At 38.3% G+C, this 18,724-nt stretch overlaps 2 protein-coding genes across 2 annotated transcripts in view; one reads left to right on the forward strand and one right to left on the reverse strand.

The window, feature by feature from the left end:
• BTAF1 (B-TFIID TATA-box binding protein associated factor 1) overlaps positions 1-9,453 on the forward strand; it is an 85,188-nt gene extending 75,735 nt beyond the window's left edge. Inside the window, exons 33-38 of the mRNA XM_043925220.1 lie at positions 717-842; positions 2,217-2,369; positions 4,447-4,658; positions 5,845-6,004; positions 6,375-6,545; positions 7,911-9,453. Of these exons, the coding sequence (XP_043781155.1) occupies positions 717-842; positions 2,217-2,369; positions 4,447-4,658; positions 5,845-6,004; positions 6,375-6,545; positions 7,911-8,054 (966 nt within the window). The 3' untranslated portion in view covers positions 8,055-9,453. The remainder of the gene's footprint in view (positions 1-716; positions 843-2,216; positions 2,370-4,446; positions 4,659-5,844; positions 6,005-6,374; positions 6,546-7,910) is intronic.
• A 4,051-nt stretch (positions 9,454-13,504) lies between these two features.
• Positions 13,505-18,724, reverse strand: part of LOC122708546 — a 33,822-nt gene continuing 28,602 nt past the window's right edge. Inside the window, exon 3 of the mRNA XM_043924765.1 lies at positions 13,505-14,929. Coding sequence (XP_043780700.1) covers positions 14,758-14,929 — 172 coding nt within the window. The 3' untranslated portion in view covers positions 13,505-14,757. The remainder of the gene's footprint in view (positions 14,930-18,724) is intronic.

An 18,724-nucleotide genomic window follows, 5' to 3' on the forward strand; every position in this document is an offset into this window, starting at 1 on the left:
TTCTTGAAAGAAAAGTTTTAGAGGTAATGAGATGAAGACTTTAAGTATGATAAAGAAAAGGTGCCATATGAAAAAACCTGAGATATTATAGTGGTATATAACATCAGCATAAAACACATTTAAGTAGTCTGGAGGAAGGGAGCTGGAGAGGGAAGTGACATCTGGGTTTGTTTTGCATCTACAGGTTTTTATTCTCTGACTTCTGTTCTTTAGCACTGTAGATTTTCTTCCCTTTCACATCGTTTTAACATATACACGTCAGGAACCCAGACTCTTAAGGAAATACTTTAAACTTGGTGTGGGTTCTGTGGTTAGTATCTTTTTTAAAACTTGGTCTTTTGAAACATACCTGTTAGGGTCTTGACCATGTAGCTTCACTTAAGGAAGATTTCCTCATTTACTTGTAAGGGTTCAGGTTCTCTTTTATCCGTAACTTATTTACCTTCTTGAATAGAGTGGGAAAATTGAATTTAGGATTATTTGACTATTTTTTGAAAAATATTTTAGCAGCTGAACAATGTGTTAAACTTGTTTTCTAAATGTAATTTAAAAGGAATTTACCACGATGCAGTGGATCATCTATATTCAAGTAGGTTGCGTAATTTATTTTCTTTGATGAGGGCTAATTTACATTGCTGTTCTTACTGACTTTTTCTAGTTATGTTTTGAACAACTGAAAATAAATATACTCACTGCTTTTGTGGGGGAATTTACAGGTTCAACTCTATGAGGATTTTGCTAAGTCTCGTGCCAAGTGCGACGTTGATGAAACAGTTTCTTCAGCTGCACTTTCTGAAGAAACCGAGAAACCAAAGCTTAAAGCTACAGGTCATGTGTTCCAGGTACATGTTACAGCCCCCTTTGTAAATGTTGCTGAAGAACGCGCTTCAGTACAGCAATGTTTATATGAAACACTGAAATATGGGTTTATCTAATTTTTTCAGTTTTGTGTATACATTCTTGAAAATAGGTAAAAGTGCCAATTTAATTAATTTTCATGTTCATAATTAGCAATAGGTAATATTAAAATTAATATGTTATTACATGAAGAGTTTTAAAATAGAGAATTTTTGTTTCCTATTCAAAAAATATTTGAATACCTACCACAAGGCAGTAATTTTTCTAACCTCAGGGGTTAATTAAAGCAGTGAACAAGACCCTAGGGGTGAAAAATATAAAAAAAATGTATCATGTAAAAGAAAATCAACTATGGGCTTATACAGAATAGGAGTCAGGGTAGGTTGTAGTTTTTCAACAGGGTGATCAGGGATGTCACTGAGAAGGTGACATTTGAGCAAAAATCTGAATGAAGGTTGAGGCATGTAGATGCGTGGGAGGAAATGATTCCAGGCAGAGATATTACATACAGTACAGAAGTCCTGAGACAGATGATGAATGTGCTTGAGGACAAAGAGAAAGCGTCAACTCATTTTTTCTTTCCCTTTTGAAATATTCCACTGTAGAATATCTTCCAACCCGCCCCCCCTTGTCAACAAGATATTAAAACACTACAGCATTTTTAAAGATAGAAATGGGAAAAGGCGATTTTGAAAGCTCATACCTCTCCCAGTTTCTATCATAGTGCCCAACAGTGGAGCTTACTGATGCAAATCTGTGTGCCAAAAATGAGACCCAATCATAGGCCAAGTAAATGACAAAAGACAAGGGTATGGCTGAATCAGAGAAAGGAAACGAAGACCTTAGAGGGCTCTGATTCTCAAACCCGACTACATAGTTCTGCCTTCCCTTTCCCACCACCGACCTGCTGAATCAAAGTACTGTGTAGAGGGGAGAGATTTACAAATTTAAAAGGGTCTTGTGTAGTTTTCATACCCACTAAAGTTTGAGGAACCTTCCTTTAGGAAATGATGTCTAATTCTAGAATCATCTAGCAACATTATCAGGCACTTCCAGTTCAAAAGGGTTAGCTATAGGAACTAATAAGACCTTGTGTCATGAGAAGGTCATGGGTCTAGTAGGGAAGATAGACATCACAATACAATTTATATGTTATAAATTCTCTCACAGAAATAAACACAAATTGCACAAGAAGCATAGATGAAGACATCACAGATAAGATATGTGAACTGGTTCTTGAAGTAGTAAGAAGATGAAGAAAGGCATTCTACACAGATGCAGTAGCACAGGAAAAGACACAGATACAAATATTTGTGTCATGTGAAGGAGACTTATATATACTTTTTTCTCTCTTAAAGGCATTACAGTACTTACGAAAACTGTGCAACCATCCAGCATTAGTCTTAACACCTCAGCATCCAGAGTTCAAGAGTACTACTGAAAAACTTGCCGCTCAGAATTCTTCTCTCCATGATATTCAGCATGCCCCTAAACTCTCAGCTTTGAAACAAGTAAGTACATCTTTTAAGTGTTAGATGTATGTTGCACATTCCTGATCTGTAACAGTAGGTAAATTTGCTTTTCCAAAAGATTACTGATGTGTTTACCATTTTCAAAAAATTTGCTTTGTTAAATTTTTGATACAGCTTTTAAAAAACTTGTGGTAAAGTATAGCAAATGCCACTTTAACTGTTTTTGAAATGTAGAATTCTGTGGCATTAATTACATTCAGTGTTATGTACCCATCACCACTATCCCAGAATTTTTCCATCATCCAGATAGAAACTCTGTACCTGTATTTATTTTTGGCTGCACCATGCAGCACACAGGATCTTAGATTGAACCCGTGCCCCCTGCATAGGGAGTGAGAAGTCTTAACCACCCAGCTGCCAGAGAAGGCCTGAAACTACCAATTAGCAGTAACTTCCCACTTTCCTTTCCATAACCCTGGGAACCTCTAATCTACTTTGTCTGTATGAATATGCCTGTTCTAAATATTTCATGTAAGTGGGATCACATATTTCTTCTTTTGTGATTGGCTAGTTTCACTTATTTTCAAGTTTCCTTCACGTCACAGCATGTATCAGTACTTCATTTTTATGGCCAAATAAAAATTCTGTCGTTGCTGTTATTACCACCACCGCCACCGCGTTGTGGGCTTCCCTGGTAGCTCAGATGGTGAAGAATCCACCTGCAGGGCAGGAGACGAGGGTTCCGTCTCTGGTTCAGGACGGTCCCCTGGAGGAGGGCACAGCGACCCAGTCCAGTATTCCTGCCTGGAGGACCCCCTGGACAGAGGAGCCTGGAGGCTGTGGTCCGCGGGGTCACAGGCAGACATAGCTAAGCACAGCACGGCAAACCACATTTTGTTTAGCCAGTCGTGTGCTGGTGGACACGTGGGTGGTTTCCACCTCTGGCTATTGTGGATAATGCCGCAGTGAACATCACCTTATCGGTATCTGTTTGAGTTCTTTTAGGTATAGATGTGCGGGAAACTGCTGGATTACATAGCTAGTCTATGGTTAACTTTTTAAGGAACTACCAAACCTTTCCACAGTGGCTGTAACATTTACATTGCAAGCCATGTGCCAGGGTTCTGATTTCTCTACATCCTCACCAAGATTTTCCTTTTTTTAATTTAACCATCACTGTAGGTATGAGATGGTGTCACACTGTTGATTTGATTAGTTTTCCCTAATGATTAATAATGGTGTTTTTTTCATGTCCTTATTAAGACATATCTTCTTTGAAGAAATACCTGTTGAAGTCTTTCGACTATTTTTTTCATTGGACTGTTTCTTTTGGTTGAGTTTTAGGAGTTTATATTCTAGATGTTAAGCCTTTATCAGATATGTAATTTGCAGATACTTTCTCCAATTCTGTTGATTCTTTTCACTTTCCTGATAATGAACTCTACGGCTTCTGATGAGAAAACAGGTGTTAATCTCATTGAGAATCCCTTTCGCATGAAGTCACTTCTGGGCATTCCCTGGTGGTCCAGTGATCAGGACTCGGCACGTTCACTGCCAGGGCCTGGGTTTTGATCCCTGATCAGGAAACTTAAGATCCCACAAATCATGCAGTGCAGGGGTGGTGGGAGTCACTTTTCCCTTGCTGTTTTCAAGATTTCTTTTTTTGTCACTGTGATTATCACTCTGATTATAATGTATGGTCTTGTGGACCATTTGAATTTATTTTTCTAGAAACTACTTAACTCTGCCATTTTACTCATACCACTTGTAGTACATCATACCACAGATTGTGAGCTCCTTATTGCAAAACTCAGCTTTTAGTTTATCTACCCTTAAAAAAAAGCCTGTTTTAAAATCTAGACTTCAGTTATTGTTTTAGCTTTTTGTAGCTTTTCTGGCTTAAGTTTTATTGAGAATAACTAATGGATGAAGAGTTTTGATTTCACATGGGCTAGAGTAGAAAATATTACATAACAATAGCCCAAAATGCTTACCTGTTTTTCAGGTTACAGGTAAGTTAACCTTTTCTCACCACAAAGAGAAGCATTTATTTCAGTGAGATTGATTGCCTTCTTTTATGGGACACCTGTATATAACAAGTGATTCTTTCTTCAAGTTGCTGTTGGACTGTGGTTTGGGAAATGGCAGTACTTCCGAGAGTGGCACAGAGTCTGTAGTGGCCCAGCACAGGATACTGATCTTCTGTCAACTTAAAAGCATGCTTGATATAGTAGAACATGATCTTCTCAAACCTCATTTACCCTCTGTCACTTACTTGAGATTGGATGGTAGCATACCTCCTGGTCAGAGGCATTCCATTGTTTCACGGTAAGTGTATTACCATTACTTACATACAAGTTTGCCCACGAACTACTTTGACTAAATATCTGAAAGTGTGCTTTATTATTATATTATTCAACCCAACTAAATCCTTACCTTTTTAAAATACAGAACTGCAGAAATGTAATTGAGTAGTTTGTTTAGCTAGGGGGAAAGAACTGTATTAGGAAAGCATCCTTAAGGGCATGAAAGAAGTTTAAGGCACCAGAACAGAGAGGTGACTATTTCCCCTTCACCTGCATTTGGTGGTCGGGGGTGAGAGGTGGCAGACAGGCGCCTTAACTGTGCTCTTGCCTCATCTCTCCATCCGCCCTGAGAACAAGCTGGAAGCTGGCCTGGCTTGGAAGCAGTCTCTGAGTGCAGTGTTTCTTACATGTGGTCTGCTTTAGAAATCTCAGTGGTTCATTGTTTATAAACTGCAGATTCCTAGGATCTGTCATGCAGGCTGCTGACTTCAAAGCATTTTTAACAGGCATTCCTAAGAGATCTTAAGGCACAAAACAGAGACCTATGAAAGAACTTAAAATCCAGCTTTGACTCCAAACTCCACCATCAAAGCAGTGTTCTCTTGAGCACTAATGTTTATTATCCACACAGCCTGGATCTTTTTGAAATAGTAATATCCTTATAGAGCTACTGTAACAAATAATGTAAAGCATATAAAGTAAAGCCCAGTGTTTGTCTCAGAGTCAGTAATAAATGATAGCTCGGTAATGTTAGTTTTTCTTTTTCCTAGAAGCTACTACATGTCCTTTGTCAATATCTTCTAGGACTAGTATGATTTTAGCAACCCTTACCACCCTAATCTTCTGCCTTCCCTGACTGGTCTGACCTTTTCCCACACTATTCTGTCTCCATATGTTAAAGATTCATAGTTGGGTTTTGTCTTAGTGTTCCGTTTTTTAAAATTACTCAAGTACATTTTGCAATTGGACTTAATTGCTAGGTATGAAATTTCTAACATGTTCTAGAATACCTTTTTTTTCTATTACTAAAGATGTGTATATTTAAAAGAAGGTAGTCTCAGCTCTGGTGGTCACAGAAATGGCTATATCATGGATTTATAAAGCAGTGTTCTTATTTGTGCTCTTTAATATTAAACTTTAAAGTGTCTATTATTAGAACTTTAGGAAGCAATGTACTAATTTTATTTTTTTAATATCTATGTTTTTAGGTTTAACAATGATCCATCCATAGATGTTCTTTTACTTACAACTCATGTTGGTGGCCTGGGGCTTAACTTAACAGGCGCTGATACAGTGGTATTTGTGGAGCATGACTGGAATCCCATGCGTGATCTACAAGCCATGGACCGGGCCCATCGCATTGGGCAGGTAAAAAGTCAACACTCACAGGTGTTAACTTGCACACTGGGAAAAATACTTCCCCCAAAAGACAAAGTCTTGGTTTAAGTTCCTATTTTTATGTTAATAAGTGTTGTGACATTAGGCAAGTCACTTAATTTTGTTGCACGACTTCCTCACACATTAAATGAGGTGCTTGGGCCAAGAAAACTTGGGATACTATCCATTCCTAATATTCTGTGATTGCAAACATTTTAAGGTCTTGGGCACAGATTTAAAAAAAAACCCCGCAATCCTAATTCAGTAGTAGTCAAGTATCATCATACAAACCCCTGTGATTTGGTAAATCTCAAAGCTTATCCATTTATTTGTGCTACAGTTGCTTCTTTTTCTCACTCAGAAACGTGTGGTTAATGTGTACCGATTGATAACCAGAGGAACACTGGAAGAGAAAATAATGGGTTTGCAGAAATTCAAGATGAACATAGCAAATACTGTTATTAGCCAAGAGAATTCTAGTTTGCAGAGTATGGGGACAGATCAACTCCTTGATCTGTTTACTCTTGATAAGGTAAAGAACTTATACAATTTTTGTATTTATAATATGTGTTCACAGACTTCCTGGCACTACTTGGTAAAAGTATTAAAAGGGGCAGCAAAGGTGTTCACTTTAGTATCAACTAGATAACCCTTTGAGGGCATTTTTGATGTCCAGATAAAACTGTCAGATACTAGGGAATGTTTGAAGTTCTGACTTTCTGATTGATGGCTCTAGAGTGCTCCCTGGGTTTTCTTTCCTTAGCTGTCCTTTAGTGGGTAGGAACTATCTCGAGTCAGCTAGACCTGACTCTCCATTCCTTGCCCTGCCTCCTATTATCTGGTGACTCGAAGCAAATTAACTTCTCTGAGCATCTTCAGCCTTGGCAGGATAACAATGCCTATATTACCACAAAGGTATGAAGATAATGGGTATTTTTGTTATTGTGGATGACAGAACTAATAGATAACAATCCATTAGCAAAGAATGCACCAGCTGGAAATACTGTCAGTTTAATAATGTAAAATGAATAGGGTTGATTTCAAGTCCTGTGTAGGTTCAGAAAATCAATTGTACACTCAGTATAAATTATGGTAAGAGATGGCTTTATATAATGCAGTTAAACCAGCTGTAATAACAGGGTTAGCACGTCCAAATTTTAGAGAAAGTAGTTCCCCTCTGTATGTTAAGCCATGTTTAGAATATTGTCTGATTCTGGGTGTGGCAGTAACAAATTAGTCCCCAAAAGGTGGCCAGAATGGAGAAAGGTTCCTTAAGCATGTCATATAAGATAAGGTAGAGAGAACAAGATCTGTGTAACCTAGAAAAAAGGCTCAAAGAAACATGGATTGCTTCAAATCTATTTTTATTTCATTAGAATGTTCTTATGGGTGACTTCTTTCTGGGCTCAAGGGGTCTTCCAAGGAAGCAAGAGCTGTTGCCATAAACCATCTTACTAGCAAAATCTGAAAAATGAGGTCATCTTGATTTTCGTACTTTGTACTCTGGTTATATAAGAATGTCCTTGTTCTTGGGGTAAAGGGGCATAAATAATATCTACAACTTACTCTGCATTGGTTTGGGGAAAGGCTGATAATTTACATATCTAATTTTGTAATCTATATACAGGGAGGAAGAATGATAGAGCCCAGTCTGACACAGATAACAATGAGTTCTTTGCAATGTTCTTAAAATTCTTCTCAAATAAAAAGCATAAAACAGTAAATTATTAGGGCAGTGGAAAACAGAATAGGCTATCTTATGAGATCATGAGCTTCCCCACATAGTTTGAAGTGTTTTCAACTCTGTTGGAAAAGTGCAGTGTTAGAAACAACTGTGGTATTTTAAAGAAAAATAAAATTTTTGAAATCTTCCATTTTATCTTTCTTCCAATTAAAGGATGGCAAAGCAGAAAAAGCTGACACTTCTACTTCTGGAAAAACAAGCATGAGATCAATTCTTGAAAACCTGAGTGATCTTTGGGATCAAGAGCAATATGATTCAGAGTACAGCCTGGAAAATTTTATGCATTCTCTCAAATAACTATCAAATATTGTAAATGCAATTGCTGCTAGTTCAGTAACATTTCTGCTGATATTCAGCAAATTTCAAAGTTTATGGTGAACTTTTAGCTCAATTTGTAAATAGATCTGAAGAATATTCAGCATAACGCTGGTCCTTGTTTCACTGGGGGGAACAAGTTATTCTCAAACGTTTGCACTGTATTAAATTTAAATGTTAATGTGAAAAATGGTTTAAATTCTACGTGCTGAATAGCTGCAGAGCAGAGGAACCAAGCCAGGTTTACACGTGCTGCGTGGGGTGTTCTTACTGGGAACGCGCCGCCGATCTTACACAGTCACGCTTTGTACAGGATAGTATCCGCGTACTTTAGTCTTCATGTACATGTTTTCTTTTAAATAGAACTTGTTTTTTATAAATGATTAAAAACTAGGGCTTTTTTTTTTTTTTTTATAAAAGCCTTAATGAGCCATAATTTTAAGAATAATGACTACAATTATTGGTAATGCTTGGAACATGAGAATCTTAGAATGAATTGAACCAGGCCCTTGGTGGAAACGTTTATATATTTAATGCAGAGGCATAGTGTTTTTCAAATCTTTAACATCATTTTGTCAACTTTTAAAATATTATCAACTATTCTAAATACAGGTAATGTTCTATTTAAGCCTATCATAACATCCTGTTAAGAGGGTGTTTTTTTAATTTATCTAAGGGCTAGGATATAGCCAGATTCAGAGAACATATGTACTCAATAGGTTTCAATCATATATATAATATATTTTTTGTAACTATGAACATATACAGTTTTCCAGAAGTAGATTTTACACTGTTTAGAATTTCAAAACCTATGGTGAAAAGACTGTTTATTGTAGTAATGCATGACTGAAGCATAAAAGGGAGAAATGATTCCTTTATATACACAAACATACATCAATACACATATCTATATGCACAGGCATACCTGTCCTGCATCTGAAAAGGTGCTTGGTATTGGCACTAAAATCATGTAGTTATACTGGGCAGCAATAATTGGGCATGAAGCTGATTAGTGTTAGAAAAGTGAGCTCCATAGCAAGGGTGGGTATATGTATATAGATATGCATGTATGTGTATGTATATAATTTTATAAATTTCACACATAAATTAATACATGCCTGTGTGCATATAAATATGTATGGATATATTTGTATATACATGTACAGGAAATAGACATCCCCCAGGTTTGTGGCTGGCCATACACATAGGCATCGGTTTAAAAACCATCAGACCTCAGCTGTAAAATAACTTTGTTTAAAGTTATACTGTTCTGCAGCATTTAGACATGGACATGTGTCACATTTCAGTAGCTTTGACAACCATACTGTAACATTAAACATAGCATTCCACAAGAGAATAAAAAAAAGATTTAACTGTAAAATATGTGTAACTGTGTGTTATTTGTAGGAAATGATCACTAGAAAAAGCAAAAGATTAGATACATCCTTAAAAAAAAAAAAAAACATCTTTTTTCTTTCTAATGGTTATTTTTTTCATTATTGAGAATTTATGTCAAATTCAATAGAAGACCAAAAGGAAATTCTTGACTTTATACAGAACATCCATTCTGTATAGCACACAGTAAAGCTATTTGGGAATGTGACCACTTAGAGGCAAAGTGGGGAGACTATAAGAACATAACAAATTACAGAAAAATAAAAAGCACTGTATCAAAAAAAAAGCACTGTTCCAGATACTTAATCTCAGTACAGTCTTACATGTCCTGATTAAAGACAGACCTCCTCAATATCCCAGAACACTTGCTGGCATCAGTGGAATCTAAGTGAAATTGACTATAGGAGCATGTGTTAAGTGCCAGAGTAAACAATGTGAGGCTATAAAGCAAAAACTTGAGTTGTGCCAATTAACAAAAAATATTTGCCATCCAACAAGTCAGTGTCATACATCAAAAACTGCGTCTTGGGACTTACCTGCTGGTCCAGTGGGAAAACTGGACAGCCACATGAAGAAGAATGATATTAGAACACTCCATAATACCACAGACAGAAATAAACTCTGAATGGATTAAAGACCTGAATGTAAGGCCAGACACTATAAAACTCTTAAAGGAAACCATAGGCAGAACACTCTGTGATATAAATCACAGCAAGATCTTTTTTGACCCACTTAAGCATAATGAAAATAAAATTAAATAGGACCTAATTAAACTTAAAACCTTTTGCACAGCAAAGGAAACTATAAGACAAAAAGACAACCCTCAGAATGGGAGATAATATTTGCAAACAAAGCAACTGACAAATGATTAATCTCTAAAATATACAAGCAATTCATGCAGCTCAACATATAAAAAAAAAAAAAAAGCCCAATCCAAAAAAAAAAAATGGGTGGAAGATCGAACTCAACATTTCTCTAAAGACGACATACTGATGGTCAACAAACATGAAAAGATGCTCTACATTGCTAATTTTTAGAGAAATGCAAATCAAAACTACAATGAGGTATCACCTCCCACTGGGTAGAATAATCATCATCAATAGTCATCATCAAAAAATCTACAAACTAAATGCTGGAGAGGGTAAGGAGAGAAGGGAACCTCCTTAGTGGGACTGTAAATTGATGGAAAACAGTATGGAGGTTCCTTAAAAAATTAAAAATAGAACTACCATATGAACCAGCAATCCTACTACTGGGCATATACACAGAGAAAACTAGAATTCAACAAGACACAGGTACGCCAATGTTCACTGCAACAGTATTTACAATACTCAGGACATGGCAGCAACCTAAATGTCCGTAAACAGAGGGAAGGATAAAGACGTGATGCATTTACATAATGGGATATCACTCAGCCATGAAAAAGGAACAAAACTGGGTCGTTTGTAGAGACATGGATGGACCTAGAGTGTCATGCATGGTGAAGTCAGAAAAACATGCTGTATATTAACACATATATGTGGAGTCCAGAAAAATGGTACAGATGATCTTATCTGCAAAGCAGAAATAGAGAAGTAGAGAAGGAATATACAGATGCCAAGGGGGAGGGGAGGCGCCGGGAGATTGGGGTTGACACACACAGAACTGATTGCTGTTGTCGGCGTTCAGTCGCGAAGTCATGTCTCACTCTTGTGACTCCATAAACTGTGGACTGACAGACTCCTCTGTCCATGGGATTTCTCAGGCAAGAATACTGGAATGGGTTGCCATTTCCTGCTCCAGGGGATGTTCCCGACACCAGGTATCAAACCTGAGTCTCCTGCATTGCAGGCAAATTCTTTATCACTGAGCCATCAGGGAAGCCTATTGATACTATGTATAAAACAGATAACTGATGAGAACCTACTGTATAGCACAGAGAACCTACTTAATGCTCTCTGGTGACCAGAATGGGAAGGAAATCCAGAGGGGAGGGGAGGGTGTATATATATATATATATATATATAGCTAATTTGTTGTACAGTAGAAATTAACACAACATTGTAAAGCAACTATACTTCAATAAGAATTTTTAAAAGTTGCCTCCTGGGACTTCTCGGTGGTCCAGTGGCTAAGACTCTGCACACTCAATGATGGGGCCCAGATTTGATTCCTGGTCAGAGAACTGGATCCCACATGCTGCAACTAACAGTCCTGCATGCCACAGTGAAGATCCGGTGCAACCAAATGTGTTTTAAAATTGCCTCCTGTTTCAAGAAGGGGTTCCTACCAATCTCTGATAAATTCCCTCCAACCAGTGAAGTTCTGTTGACGAATATAGAGGCTGAGATCCTATTATCTGTGTAGGGGCAAGAGCCATGGTTTCTGGCTTACAGGAGAAAGAGGAACTATAACTTAATTCTCTCCATAAAGCCTCAGAGAGTTCATGTATTGAAACACGACAGGCAGAACTGTCCGTGACCCCAAATCCCCACATCATCCAAGAGAAATCAGAATCCCAGAATACCTGCGCCACAGGTAAGCTTAAGGCTGGGTTTATGCTAAGCATATAGCTGTAGGAACCACAAGCCAAAAACTAACCAATCAACTCTAGGACCCTTGCAGAAGCAAATACAAAAGTGCCCTATAGAAGCAGTTTCAGATCAGGTCCCATAGGATTACCATGGGGGGAAGATTCTAAGATTACGCTCACACACAATCTACAGCAGGCCATGAACTACCAGGAGGAAGAGTCAGCAGATGCAAATAGGAGAATTCTTTATTTAAAAACTGCACAGAGAATAATCTGAAAGACCATAAAATAATAATTAGATATGAAAATATAGAAAACATTATTTGAAAGTTAAGCAAATTAAAACATTTCTTCTTTTAAACTGGGGTATGGCCAATTAACAATGTGATGTTTTGAGGTATACAGCAAAAGGGCTCGGGCTTCCCTGGAGGCTCAGCTGGTAAAGAATCCACCTGCAATGCAGGAGACCTGGGTTGGGAAGATCCCCTGGAGAAGGGAAAGGCTACCCACTCCAGTATTCTGGCCTGGAGAATCCCATGGACAGAGGAGCATGGTGGGCTACAGTCCATGGGGTCGCAAAAAGTCGGACACAACTGAGCAACTTTCACTCACTCATTTGCTCACTCACAGCAAAAGGGCTCAGCCATACATATGATAACATGTATCCATTCTCCCTCAAACTCCCCTCCCATCTAGGCTGCCATATAACATTGAGCAAAGTTCCATGTACTATAGGGTAGGTCCTTGTTGGTTATCCATTTTAAATAGCAGTGTGTACATGTCTATCCCAAACTCCCTCACTTTCTCTTCCCCCATCCTTCCCACTGGCAACCACAAGTTTGTTCTGTTAAGGCTGTGAGTCTGTTTCTATTTTGTAAATAAGTTCATTTTTATCCTTTCTTTTTAGGTTCCACATATAAGGGATGTCATTCGACATTTCTCTTTGACTTCACTCAGTATGACAATCTCTGGGTCCATCTATGGTTCTGCAAATAGATGTTGCAAACTTTCTATCATTAAAAGCTAGGCAAATCTGAAACATTCATAAATGAAAAAAAATTACTGGAGTTCAAAATTTTGGATGGTTATCGATGGAGATTAGAAACAAGCAAAGAGAGAATGTGACTTGGGAGATTGATCTTATAAAATCATCTGTGATACAGATGGGATACAGAGATGAACTGACAGAAACTGAAAGGGGTACCTCAAGACTGTATACTGTCACCCCAATTATTTAACGTGCAGAGTACATCATGAGAAATACTGGGCTGGGTGAATCACAAGCTGGAATCAAAACTGCTGGGAGAAATATCAGTGACCTCAAATTTGCAGATGATACCAGTTTAATGACAGAAAGCAAAGAGGAACTAAAGAGCTTCTTGATGAGGGAGAAGAGGATAGTGAAAAAAGCTGGCTTAAAACTCACATTCAAAAGACTAAGATCATGGCATCCACTCCCATCACTTTATGTATGGCAAATAGATGGGGAAAAATCGGAAACAGTAACAGATTTTATTTTCTTGGGCTCCAAAATCACTGTGGATAATGACTGCGGCCATGAAATTACAAGATGTTTGCTCCTTGGAAGAAAAGCTATGACAAACCTAGACCATATTAAAAAGCAGAGATCTCAATCTGCCAGAAAGATGTATATAGTCAAAGCAATGGTTTTTCCAGTAGTCACACAACAGCTGTGAGAGCTGGACCATAAAGAAAGCTTCATCATACCCTACCATATTTACTGCAGTCCAGTCAGTCTGTCCCCTGCTAATCCCTCAATGTAAAGCTAAATGTGTAACATTTTGGTATCTTTCATCTGACCATCCATATCAGATGTTCCCAAACATTACCCAGCATCATGGTTTACAATGAAAAAACTAGTCCTTGCGTCTCGTGGCACTTTGAATCTTTTATGCCATGATACTACAGCAGTATCAAGAGCATTTTATGGAAAACTGGGGAAGTGTCTGTGATCAAAGTTAATAAAGAACAAGCCATCTGCCTTGTGGGTTTTGGAAAGATTTTTTTTGTTTGTTTAATATTCATTTATTTGGTTGTGTTGGGTCTTTGTTGCAGCCTTCGAATTCTCGGTTGTGGCATGTGGGATTTAATTCCCTGACCAGGGATCAAACCCAGGCCACTGGCATTGGGAGCACAGAGTCTTAGCCACTGGACCACCAGGGAAGTCCTTGGAAAGGTTAATTCTTAACAATCCATTCACCCCACTGAGACCCGTTCTAGCAGTAGGACAGTTACTTACTTGAAAAGCAGTACCCAAATGCTTTAAGTAGATTCACATTAACCATAGTTTTTTAGATTCTTTTTAAAGTTAGTATAAGCCTCAGTTTACATCAGTTAGTGTAGATCAGTTTCCAGTCGTGTTTCATCTTCACCTGCATTTTATTTGGTGTTTGAAGAAAGGAAAAGTGGAAAGCAAATATGATTTGTACTGTTCGTACTAAATCTGTGGGATTTGTTGGTAAATTTATTTCAGAGTAAAGTATTTAGAAAAACAAAGATTTGTTTCTCAGGCTGAAGGTCTCAGCGATTATAATACATTTGACTTGTGATGACAGCCTGTTCACTCTTTGACATGAATGTGCTCTGGAAACAAATGAAGAGCAGCTGGCCTCGTCCCCACACTGCGTGTCCAGGTGTGGCACGCTCCTGCTGCCTTCCGGCTGGGACCCGTGTGCTGCCCTCTGTTCCCGCGGCTGGGTGGTTCTTTTCTCTTTATTAACGAAAGTGGACGCAAACAACATGATCCCAAAGACAAGCCTAGTTCATTCCAGCTGCTTGCAGACCAGAAAATTTGTAAATGGATGGTTTGATGTTACTGCACGTAATACAAAACAGGTCTGGGGAAAAAAAAAAAAAACCAACTATGTCTCCATCTCCATTTTGGCTCTTGCAGAGCTGGGTAAATGGTGTCATGAGGAGATATGGAACCCTGAAAAAGGAACAGATTGGGAAAGGGGAGAGTAGGAAATCAAGAATTATCTTTTGATTGTTAAATTGAGATCCTTATATTAAAGTAGAGACGCTGACTTAAAGGTCAACCGGGAAATATAAATTTAGGGAAGACAGTATTTGTAAGACATGTGTGGGACCAGATGAGATCTCCTGCAGTATTATTTATATAGTGAAGTACTATACAGCAGGGAAAAATAAATGAGTATAATAAAACATGGATAAGTCTCAAAAATTTGAGGTTGAATGCAAAAATAATATGTATAGTCGAGTCTATTTATATATACTAAAAACAGGCAAAAATGAAACACTTATTTGATATATACAAATAAATCACATATATTGTTATTTCACATTTGAAAAATAAAAAACTGAGTGACATTCATATGAACAACACATTGATTATGTCCTACTCTGGTGATGGAAGTAAAGTCCAATGCTCTAAAGAACAATACTGCATAGGAACCTGGAATGTTAGGTCCATGAATCAAGGTAAATTGGAAGTGATCAAACAGGAGATGACATCAAATGGGAGAGTGAACATCGACATTTTAGGAATCAGTAAACTAAAATGGACTGGAATGGGTGAATTTAACTCAGAGGACCATTATATCTACTACTGTGGGCAAAAATGCCTTAGAGGAAATGGAGTAGCCCTCATAGTCAACAAAAGAGTCCAAAATGCAGTACTTGGATGCAATCACAAAAATGACAGAATGATGTTTGTTTGTTCCCAAGGCAAACCATTCAACAATATCACAGTAATCCAAGTCTATGCCCCAACCAGTCATGCTGAAGAAGCTGAACGGTTCTGTGAAGACCTACAAGACATTCTGGAACTAACACACAAAAAAGATGTCCTTTTCATTACAGGGGACTGGAATGCAAAAATAGGAACTCAAGAGATACCTGGAGTAACAGGTAAATTTGACCTTGGAGCACAAAATGAAGCAGGGCAAAGGCTAATAGAGTTTTGCCAAGAGAACGCACTGGTCATAGCAAACACCCTCTTCCAACAACACAAGAGAAGACTCTTAACATGGACATCACCATGGTCAATACCGAAAAAAGACTGATTATATTCTTTGCAGTCACAGATGGAGAAGTTCTATACAGTCAGCAAAAACAAGACTGGGAGCTGACTGTGGCTCAGATCATGAATTCTTTATTGCCAAATTTAGACTTAAATTGAAAAAAGTAGGGAAAACTATTCAGGTATGACCTAAATCAAATCCCTTATGATTATACAGTGGGAGTGACAAATAGATTCAAGGGATTAGATCTATTAGACAGGGGGCCTGAAGAACTATGGACAGAGGTTCGTGACATTTTACAGGAAGCAGGGATCAATACCATCCCCAAGAAAAAGAAATGCAAAAAGGCAAAATGGTAGTCTGAGGAGGCCTTACAAATAGCTGAGAAGAGAAGCGAAAGACAAAGGAAAAGATATAACCATTTGGCAGCAGAGTTTCTTTTGCGAAAGGCAAAAGGAAAGATATACCCATTTGAATGCAGAGTTCCAAAGAATAGCAAGGAGAGATAAGAAAGCCTTCCTAACTGATCAACACAAAGAAAGAGAGGAAAACAATAGAATGGGAAAGACTAGAAATCTCTTCAAGAAAATTAGAGATACCAAGGGATCACTTCTGCAAAGATGGGCACAATAAAGGACAGAAATGGTATGGACCTAACAGAAGCAGAAGACATTAAGAAGAGGGGGCAAGAATACACAGAATAATGCTACAATAAAGATCTTCACGACCCAGATAACCACAATGGTGTGATCGCTCACCTAGAGCCAAACATCCTGGAATGCGAAGTCAAGAGGGAAGCATCACTATGAACAAAGCTAGTGGATGTGATGGAATTCCAGTTGAGCTATTTCAAACCCTAAAAAATGATGCTGTGAAAGTGCTGCACTCAATATGCCAGCACATTTGGAAAACTCAGCAGTGGCCACAGGACAGGAAAAGGTCAGTTTTCATTCCAATCCCAAAGAAAGGCAATGCCAAAGAATGTTCAAACTACCATACAATTTCACTCATCTCACACGTTAGCAAAGTAATGCTCAAAATTCTCCAAGCCAGGCTTCAACTGTAAGTGAACCGTGAACTTCCAGATGTTCAAGCTGGATTCAGAAAAGGCAGAGGAACCAGAGATCAAATTGCCAACATCTGTTGGACCATCGAAAAAGCAAGTGAGTTCCAGAAAAACATCTACTTCTGCTTTATTGACTATGCCAAAGCCTCTGACTGTGTGGATCACCACAAACTGTGGAAAATTCTTCAAGAGATGGGAATATCAGATCACCTTCCTGCCTCCTGAGAAATCTGTATGCAGGTCAAGAAGCAACAATTAGAACTGGACATGGAACAACAGATAGGTTCCAGATCAGGAAAGGAGTATGTTAAGACTGTAGACTGTCACCCTGCTTATTTAACTTATATGCAGAGTACATCATGCGAAATGCTGGGCTGGATGAAGCACAAACTGGAATCATGATTGCTGGAAGAAATATCAATAACCTCAGATATGTAGATGACACCACCCTCACGGCAGAAAGCAAAGAAGAACTAAAGACCCTCTTGATGAAAGTGAAAGAGGAGAGTGAAAAAGTTGGCTTGGAGTTCAACATTCAGAAAACTAAGATCATGGCATCCGCTCCCATCACTTAATGGCAAATAGATGGGGAAACAATGGAAACAGTGACACACTTTATTTTCTTGGGCTCCAAAAATCACTGCAGATGGTGACTGCAGTCATGAAATTAAAAGACGCTTACTCCTTGGAAGGAAAGTTATGACCAACCTAGACAGCATATTAAAAAGCAGAGATATTACTTTGCCAACAAAGGTCCATCTAGTCAAAGCTATGGTTTTTCCAATAGTCACATATGGATGTGAGAGTTGGACTATAAAGAAAGCTGAGCACCAAAGAATTGATGCTTTTGAACTGTGGTGTTGGAGAAGACTCCTGAGAGTCCCTTGGACTGCAAGGAGATCCAACCAGCCCATCCTAAAGGAGATCAGTCCTGAACATTCATTGGAAGGACTGATGCAGAAGCTGAAACTGCAATACCTTGGCCACCTGATGCGAAGAACTGACTCATTGGAAAAGACCCTGATGCTGGGAAAGATTGAAGTCAGGAGGACAAGGGAACGACAGAGGATGAGATGGTTGGATGGCATCACTGACTCAATGGACATCAGTTTGAGTAAGCTCCCAGAGTTGGTGATGGCCACGGAGGCCTGGCGTGCTGCAGTCCATGGGGTCACAAAGAGTTGGACACAACTGAGCGACTGAACCAAACACAATGGGAGAAGCTTAAAAACCAGTGAGGAAAGAGGATACCTAAGCCAACAGCTGATACAGTTACATTAACTTCAGAAGTAGACCTCAAGGCAGAAACTATTATTTGGAGTAAAGAGGGGTATCTCATAATGATAAAGTGATTTCAGTTAACCAGGAAGTTTTAACAACTCCAAATTGATATACACCTTAAAATCCATAAAGGACAAATAGACAACAACTTAAAAGGAAATGGATAGGAATATTAGAGATCTTAACACACCTCCTTCAGTAGAATAAGCAGACCTTCCCATTCCCAACAAAAGGCAACAGTGTATAAGTAATTTGAATAATACAGTTAACAAACATGACAACCGACATAACTGCAGAATATATTCTTTGGAAGCTTATGTGCAACATTCACCAAAACTGACCCTATGCTGAGTCATAATGCAAGTCCCAGCAAATTTTAAAAAAATTAAAATCA

This window comes from Cervus elaphus, chromosome 15 (genome assembly GCF_910594005.1).
Source record: "Cervus elaphus chromosome 15, mCerEla1.1, whole genome shotgun sequence".
Classification (NCBI taxonomy): Eukaryota; Metazoa; Chordata; class Mammalia; order Artiodactyla; family Cervidae; genus Cervus; species Cervus elaphus.